General features: G+C 29.0%; 1 protein-coding gene and 1 long non-coding RNA gene across 2 annotated transcripts; both read right to left on the reverse strand.

Annotated features, from left to right (window-relative positions):
• Positions 1-322: 322 nt before the first annotated feature.
• LOC107260774 (putative F-box/FBD/LRR-repeat protein At4g13965) lies at positions 323-3527 on the reverse strand. Its single transcript, XM_048378363.1, has 3 exons — positions 3228-3527; positions 2435-3057; positions 323-906 (listed from the first exon to the last, which is right to left on the reverse strand). Exons 1-2 carry the CDS (start codon positions 3376-3378, stop codon positions 2807-2809), a joined length of 402 nt encoding a protein of 133 aa, XP_048234320.1. The 5' UTR covers positions 3379-3527; the 3' UTR covers positions 323-906; positions 2435-2806.
• A 969-nt stretch (positions 3528-4496) lies between these two features.
• Positions 4497-7506, reverse strand: LOC125370825. Its single transcript, XR_007216906.1, has 2 exons — positions 6720-7506; positions 4497-5024 (listed from the first exon to the last, which is right to left on the reverse strand). It is a non-coding gene; the product is annotated as an uncharacterized LOC125370825 (long non-coding RNA).
• Positions 7507-9549: the final 2043 nt, after the last annotated feature.

Consider the following 9549-nt stretch of genomic DNA (forward strand, 5'->3'; position numbering starts at 1 on the left):
AAAAGAAAAAAAGAAAAAGAGAATCTTCATTTTGCATTCCACATCATTGATCCACTCTTGCAATAAAAAAGCATGTACCACTTAGACTGCCATGAGTGTTTAACATTCTATTCTTTTTAGATTTAAGACAAGATAACTGTGTTGCGGGAGCATTCATGGGTTGGATTGGAGTGGCTTGAAAAGTCTACAAGCGCACAGAATTACTTCTCTAATCCTGATAAGATGAATGAACCTAAAACAGAAACTAAATAATGAAAAAAAAATTCTCACCAATTACTCTATTTGCAGTAGAAGATGAAATAATATTAAAGTTAACATTAAATAAGACATAATGGAAGCTTTTTTGATTATCAAGAAAAAATGATGAGAAAGTGAAAGAAAATGAAGAGAGCATAATGAATGAGGCAATTAGATTTGGAGATGAGAAACTGAATCTCACACTTGTCTCATCATTGTGAACAACCTTATATACGAGAAGTGATAAGCTGACTCGGCTTAACTAACAATAGGAAGAGGAAAGACAAAAGCTAACAACTAAATAACTAATTAAGCTATTAGAAAAGCTATTCTGCTACTGCTGCTGTCAATTCTTGCTGCTTCTGCGCTGTGTTGCTGCACTGCTGATGTCCAGTCTTCAACTTTCAGATACCTCAAATTGAAAAATTCCACCGCTCTTCATAAAGTAATTCAAGATAGAGGTAGGTATACTGACATTCTTGGACAACGTCTTCAACTTCAGATGCTTCAAATTGGAAAGGGTGACGGATTCTCATTCAGTGAGTGAGAAATTCGGGAGAGAACCTAGGATCGTTTAGTACGAGATCGCCACCTCCGGACCATTTTTAAGGTATTAAGGAAGAATCACCTCTTCCCCAGGCAAAAGAAAAGCAAAGCTGAATGCCGTACCTGTGGAGATCCATGAAAATCAAGTTCACCTGATAAGTTTATAGTAGAAAATAGTAATTTCAAGAAAACATTGACAATTTTCATAATATGCTTCATTATATTAAATAATTGACAATCTCAAGTCACATTTGAGGACCATAATAACTAGTAAAATGTGAATTGGGGTATAACAGAAAAAGAAATTTCAAACTCACCTTTGGAAGTTGGGATATGGAGGTTTTTATGCTCTAAACATCTGTATATTAAAAGTTGACACTTCAGCATTATCAAATGAACCCACTGCAAACATGCATTTATAATCTAAAAACAGAAGCATTTACAAGTGAACAACTACCTCAAAAAAAATTTTGATGATGGACCAAAATATGTGAATGTGACTAAAAATGGAAGCATAGATAATGCAGAGGGTGGAGAAATAGTAGAAGTTCATGCTTAAGGCATGCCAGATTAACGGCAATCTCTGAGGTTCCTTTAAATAAAGAGAAGAAATACTGCAAAAAATCAAGGACATAATCTATCAGTTAATAAATGGTCAAGGAAGCAGAAATCTCATTCCAAATAATGGAGAAAATTCATGGAAATTATGAAGTAAAGAAGAGTATAACAGATTAAGTGGATTGCTACTGTATCTTTACTACAATGGGAAGATTTTTAAGCATGCTCATAGAAATATTTTTGCTCATTTGTGTGCACTAGACACAAATGAGTAAAGAGTTGCAGGTCTGAAGCAAAGACTCTTATACAATTGCATCATTTTACCATCAGAGTGTCAGCTACCAGCCAGGATAATGACAATTGAAGAAAACATTCAAACATAAATATATGTACTTTGCAGTTCTTTATGTTTTCTAACTCAGGGAAAATATCAGTATGAGGAAAAAAGGCGAACCTAAATAATCAACTAATGTGTTACTTGAGAATTCACTTTGAGAAAAACATAGACCTAACACTCTGAAAGTCCTTTTGTTGGGGACACTTCTTTTCTAAGTAAGCAAATAGAACAGTTGATTACTAACTCTCCAATGATCCACTTTACTATTCTGATTAATTAATTACATTTAGATGCAGTTGTTCAAGGTTCGCAAAGTAATTAGTACTAATATAAACATTTTTTGCTAGGATGTTCGAAACATGTTAAGTAGAACCAAATAACCACTGCTTCCGAGATATTTAGACTCGCCATAGAATTATAACAGGAAAGCATTTATAATTTTATATCTTCTGTGTTATTTCATTTCTTTCATTTCTTTTCTGTATTTGTCCTTTTGAATTGAGCAGAAATTCATCTGATCAAGAAAAAAATATAACAATTTATCTCTAAAGCTAACTGTAACAAACACTAGATGCAAGAGGATGCAAGAGGGTGAGAGGAAAGAACAAAAAGAATCAATTTTTTGTTTCTTTTTGAGCAAATGTCATTGTTTGTCAAGATAACTCTTTTACACGTTAATTCACAAGTTAATAATTATTCTACGATAAAACCAGTGTCATCAAAGCCTTAACTTGCATAATATAATGAAGTAGTCACCTTGATGACATTCAAGCACAATGTGATGGATTTTGCATTATGAAATTCATTAAGCATGTTGAGCACCCCGAGAGCAAACTCCTGCTCTGATTCATATGGATCATAGATGTCCTCGCGAAAGCTATGCACATTAAATTCCACTTTGTCCAGACAAATGAGGTTCTGAATAGTGCACACTAGAGGAGCAAAACCATCAAATTTGAACCTCACAAGCTTCGGAGCAACAATCATAAACCTACAACAGTAACTACACACTGCCCACTCTTGAGTATACAAAATTTCCAGGCTTTTCAGATTGGGAGCACAAGTACTGAAAATTTGAATCCCAGCTGAAATGTGTATGTCTTCAAGTTTGAGAGTCTCGAGATTGGGTCAAGTCGAAAGGATATTCCCATCCATAACATCAAAAGCAACAAGATGCAAATTTTTCAAAGATGGTAACCCGAGTGATTTAGGCAAATCAATGCTGTGACTACAAGCACACAGTTCCAGTGTTGTAAATGATGCAGTGTTATGAAAATAGATCGGTAATTTAATGAGTTGATCAGGAGAAAAGCAATCTATATGAAGTGTTGCACCTGATGCTGAAGTGCATAGCATATGAAAGGTTCCACCGGAGGAAGCTCAAGTTCATAGTATAAAATAAAGCAAAACTGGATAATGGGTATACAATCCCGACGCAGTAGAACTTGATTGATAAAGTTGATGAAAGATGGCCATTCTAATGATCGATTCTTATGTGGAACCGCAAACTCGCTGAACTTGAAATTAAGATAGGGAAGAGAGTTCTATAAAAACCGCCATCTTTTGGACAAAGTACAAGTTCGAACAACATCAGCTGTTCGCATAAAAGAGAAGATATAATGAATAAGACAATCTGGCAATTGGCTGATTCTATCTTCTTTCACTTTGCCCATTCCCCCCTTTCTCTTGTTTGCTTCCATATCTCTCTCTCTCTTATTTGTGAAACCCTTTTGCACGGCTTTCCTCCTTGGAAGTTGTTGATCTTTTCAATTAGAGAAAACGGTACATTTCAGCCCCTAATGTTTAGGGGGAAAAGCGGACCTAATCAATTTTTCTTTTAGCAAATAACTGAAATATCTTGTTTTTAAGCGGAATAAGTATTAGGCAGAATTTTTTTATTAAAATGTTGAATTTCTATTAAATCAATTAATATAAATATAATATTTAATAAAAAATGACATATATTATTATATAATATTGATACTTCATTAAGATTTAGCATAATACGTATTTAAATATTTAATATTATTTATTTAATCACTTTAATATTTTAATTTTATATTTAATCTAACAAATATCTAAATTCTATTTCTAAACTTTTAATTTTTAATTTAATTTAATAAATATCTAAATTATGTCATTTGATAATATCAGAACACCTATACAGAATATAGTGGATGTGTTAAATAAATTCACATTTTAAAATATATTTAAATATTATAAAATATATAAATTAAAATATCTATTAAATTATATTAGAAACTAAAATATTAAAATGATCAAATAGTTAAAATTCAGACATTTAAATATGTAATAACTCAATAGACGTGTCAATTTTTTTTGATTTTTTTACTAAAAGAGGAACACATTAATTAAACTTATCTCATTTCAATTTCAATTTCAATTTTTCTTTTCCCCCTCTTTCACAAACTTTTTTTATTTGGTCGTCCATGGAACTCGCAGTCATAACGATAGCACAAGCAATCCACCATCTAAGCCAATTTTATGCACAAATAATGAGTTGTTTGGAACGGCATCGAATATGTTCATGCTCAGGAACAAAATACACAACTATTATTCACTGCTAAAAAATAAATGCAAATGAACCATCATCATTTGCTAAAGGATTTAATTTATCAAAACAATCTGAGCCCATGCCTGCAAACCAAAAAGAAAAGCATCAAATATAATTAAATCCACAAAGATAAATAAATAAATGAGAAAAGAGTAAAGAGAAAACTTTGTCCTTCAGCCCATTATTTACACACTAAATAATTTATAAGGTTTGCGTGGAAATTAAACCAAGAAATAAAGTAAATTATAATAAGCCGTCCAAATTCACTTGAACAGAATCGCATTATTTCTATCACAGCATAATAAAATCGCATTTTACCATAGTTATTATCATCAAATAATATTCTTTCTTTTTTTTCCTTAAAAAAAAAGAATCTTTATTTTGCATTCCACATCACTGATCCACTCTTGCAATAAAAAAGCATGTACCACTTTACTTGTACTTTTCACATGTGTCGTTTGCTTAGACTGCCACGAGTGTTTATAAAAATCAATTCTTTTTAGATTAAGCTAACAACTAAATAACTAATTAAGCTGTTAGAAAAGCTATTCTGCTACTGCTGCTCTCAATTCTTGCTGCAGCTGCTGATTTACTGTCCAGTCTTCAACTTTCAGATACCTGAAATTGATAAACTCCACCGCTCTTCAGAAAGTATTATACGACAGAGGTAGGTATACTAACATTCTTGGACAACATCTTCAACTTCAGATGCTTCAAATTGGAAAAGGGTGACGGATTCTCATTCAGTGGACCAGAAATTCCGGAGAGAACCTAGGAACAAGAAAATCAAGTGCACCTGATAAGTTTATAGTAGAAAATAGTAATTTCAAGAAAACATTGACAATTTTCATAATATGTTTCATTATATTAAATAATTGACAAAATCTCAAGTCCATTTGAGGAGCATTATAACTAGTAAAATGGGAATTGGGGTAGTATAGAAAAAAGAAAATTCTAAAAGAAAAAAAAATTCTCACCTTTGGATGTTGGGATACAGAGGTTTTATGCTCTAAATGTTTAGTCTATATTATAAATTGACACTTCAGTACTATCAAATAAACCATTTGCAAACATACATTTATAATCTAAAAACAGGAGCATTTATCACTGTTTAAAAGAAGCGATTAACACGTGAGCATCCATCTCATAAAATTTAGTGACGGACTATATGTGACTAAAACGGAAGCATAGATGATGCAGAAAGTGGAGAAATATCATGCAGGCATGCCATATTAATGGCAATCTCTAAGGTTTTTTTCAAATAAAAGAGAAGAACTACTAGCAAACATCAAGGACATATTCGATCAGTTGATATAAGGTCAAAGAAGCGGAAATGTTATTCGAAATAATGGAGCAAATTCCATAATATGAAGTAAAGAAAAGTACAACAGATTAAGTGAATTGCTACTGTATCTTCACTTTGTAAGCACATGGAAATATTTTTGCTTGCATTACTGTTTAGTCTTCTTACTGAAAATATGCAAGATGTGCTCGGGCACTAGACACAATGCATAAAGATCTAAAGGAATGAAGCAAAGACTCTTGTACAATTGCATCATTTTACCATCAAAATATCAACTACTAGCCATGCTAATGACAATTGACGAAAACATTCAAGCATAAATAGATTCAATTTTCAGTTTTATGTTTTCTAGCTCAGAAAAATATACCAGTATGAGGGAGAAAAGGCGAAACTAAATAATCAACTAATGTGTTACTTGAGAAATCACTTTGACAAAAACATAGACCTAACGCTCTGGAAGTCCTTTTTTAGGGCGAAAATCTGATCCTGCTCTTCATTGACAAAATATATAGATTTTAGTTAGTCTGCTAAATTACATAAACTCTGTAGCCTAGTGTGGCATCAATTAGTTGGTGTGCAATAATTTTTTTTTTCTAAGAGAAGTAAGCAAATAGAACAGTTGATTACTAGGTCTCCAGTGATTTGCTTTCTTATTCTTATTAAATAAATAATTTTAGATGCAGTTATTCCTAGGTTCAAAAAGTGATTAGTAGTAAACTACTAATATTAACATTTTTTGTTAGGATGTTTTAAACATAGTAATGCCAAAAATAAGCACTGCTGCCAAGATGCAAGTTTTTCAAAAATGGTAACCCGGGTGATTTAGGCAAATCCATGCTTTGAAAATAACCACACAGTTCCAGTGTTGTTAATGATGCAGTGTTATGAAAATGCTCGGTAATTTAATGAGTTGATCAGGACAAAAGCAATCTATATGAAGCTGTTGCACCTGATGCTGAAGTGCATAGCATATCAAAGGTTCCACTACAGTACGCTCAGCTTCACTAGATGATGAAATAAAGCAAAACTGGATCATGGGGATACGACGCAGTAGAACTTGATTGATAAATTTCATGAAAGATGACCATTCTAACCGATTCTCAGATGAATCTGAAAAATCCTCGAAATTGAAATTAAGATAGGGAAGAGAGTTCCATAAATACCTCCATCTTTTGGACGAAGTACAATTTTGAACAACATCACTTGTTTGCATAAAAGAGAAGATACGATGAAGAAGACAATCTGGTAATTGGCTGATTCTATCTTCTTTCACTTTTTTGCTGCCATCTCTCTCTCTCTCTCTCTCTCTCTCTCTCTCTCTCTCTCCTATTTTTATTGTTCCTTACTGCTGCGAGTGTGAAACCCTTTTGCATGGCTTTCCTCCTTGAACGTTGTTGATCTTTTTCAATAAATACATGGGAGACCGGACTGGTCAGAATTGAGTTACTGTAAAGACCAAGAATGTTATTAGTCAGCGTCGCTACGGCTTCGCATCAGAAAGTAAATCACGGGAAAGGCAATGAGCAATAATACAAGGAACCTTTCCACGGTTCGAAAGAGCGGTAATCTGGGGAATATTAATTGCTCCTCTGGGAATTGGGTACTCGGTATTCTTGCTCTGAGAGTTCCAATACTCTGCTGTAACGGCTACAAAATCCTCCCTTTGAGTATCCTATTTTAGCCAAGGCTCCTCTACAATCACGCTCAATAATCAAGCAACTGAATAGGAGAGAACCGCCGTTGCTAGTGGCAACTAGAGTGAGTGAGCCCTTGGTTTGCTATTGTGCCTTGCAGAATTTAGCAAATACCACTTATAACCTTTGTACATATTAAGACTGCGAGAAAGCACCTAACAGGAAAATGTAATCACCTCTGGTGAAGAATTTCATGAGCCACCAGAAACAGATAAAGCGGTGGCAAAATATGTCTTTGAAGCAGACCCAATTTGAAGAAAATATGATAGCTGTCTGCATGTTTGTTAGAGCACAAAATTTAATTAAAACTGAAATAGTAATTGACATGACCTCAAACTTTCGGATTAAGAGACTTTTTTTCAGAGAAATTAGTATTACTGGTGATGCATGTAAATTATTATTTAAAATTTTTATAATAAAAATAATTGTATAAATAAAATATAATAATAATAATAATAATAAATACATTAATTAAACATATTATATTTTTACTTGATTTTTTATTTTTTATAAAAAATTATATTAATTTATTTTTATAAAATTTAAAATATATATAAAATTATTATTAGATAGTATAATATAACTTTACTTAATTATTAGTGTATGAATTATGATTGAATTAAATTAATTATTTATTAATTTTTTTAGTATTGAAATAAAAATTAAATTAATTATATGTATAATTAAAATAAAATAAAGTTAGTAATTACTGATTAATTATAAAATTATTTTCCGTACAAAAATTTCTCATAGAGATTTTACTGTTTAACAAGACAAACTTTGACATGAATTGTATAAAGGATTTATCAGTCTTCAAAATCTTTATTTTAGAAGTTTTAAAATCATTTTTGAGATTTTTAAAATCTATTATATTTTATAGTTAATAAATTATTCTAATATTTTATTATTCCAACAACATTTATACTAGACTTCAAATATCCTAAAATTATTGTCATCAATTTATCTATAATTTATATATATAAAAGGTTACATTTTTGAAATTTCATGTGAGAAAATTCTATGAAGCTATATCTATTATTTTTTTAATAAAAAAGTAATATATAATAAATTCATATAAAGATATTAACTTCAAATTTTTATAAAAAATTCAATATGATGTTAAATGCTAATAATAAATATGATATTTAAGATTTATTTAAATATAAATTTATTGTATAGTATAATAATAATTATAGCTATTACAAATTAATATTAATTTTATTATATTTCATATAATATATGTTTTTATTTATATATATGAATAAAAAATAGTAAGATAGTAAAAAATATAAATTTTAAATTTGGATCATAAAAATAATTAAAGAAATTATGACATATTGAAAGGCTATTATTCCAATATAATAAGTAAATAAAATATTTCAATCTATACAAATGTGATCAAATAATAATAAGAATAATAATAATAATAAATAAATAGATAAAATAGTAAAAATACTAATAATATTATTTTCTAAAAACATAATTATTATTTGGACGTATAAATATTTATTAATACAATAAAATAGATAAAAGATATAAAAATTGTACACTTCTTATATTCATTTGCTTTAGTATATAAAAAAATCATAAAAATGTTACATGACTTTTATAAAAGGCTAATATAAGTATAAATAAAAAATTATAAAAAAACAATAAAATTTATTTTTGTATTAATATAATTATAAATTAGATTATATAATATACAAAATATAATTTTAAATATAAAATAAATAAAATAATCATACAATAAAGAATTTCAAGTTTTCTGTGTGGCTGAATTTTATGAAGTTATGTAGTACTGTTTTTTTATGAGAAAATGATAATATTGTATTTTTATAATAAATTAAATATAATCTTAAATTCTAATAATGAATATAATAAAAATGTATGACCTATTTAAATATAAAACTATTATATTTTTAAAAATTAATTATAATAAGTATAATAATTATCATAGCTACTACATATTAATAATAAATTTTATTATCTTTATGATAAAATATATTTTTATATTCATTGATATATGTAAATAAGAAAATAATAAAAAATAGCAAATAAATAAAAATTCTAAATTTGAATTATAAAAAATAGTTAAAAGAAATTTGTATTACGTATGAAAACTTATTGGTGGAATATAATAATTAAAAAAATTCAATTCATATATTTTTTATATTAAAAATAATAATAAAAAATGAATAGCAAGAATTCTAATAATGTCTTAAAAATAATTATTATATGGATGTATAAAAATTTAATAGGACAATAAAATAAATATAAAATTAAAATTAATAAATATATA

This window comes from Ricinus communis, chromosome 8 (assembly GCF_019578655.1).
Source record: "Ricinus communis isolate WT05 ecotype wild-type chromosome 8, ASM1957865v1, whole genome shotgun sequence".
NCBI lineage: Eukaryota > Viridiplantae > Streptophyta > Magnoliopsida > Malpighiales > Euphorbiaceae > Ricinus > Ricinus communis.

Coding starts and splice junctions, on each gene's coding strand:
- LOC107260774 (XM_048378363.1), bottom strand. CDS start 3,378: ATGGAAGCAAACAAGAGAAAGGGGGGAATGGGCAAAGTGAAAGAAGAT. Junction 3,058..3,227: donor GTCCAAAAGATGGCGGTTTT/TATAGAACTCTC, acceptor TATGAACTTGAG/CTTCCTCCGGTGGAACCTTT.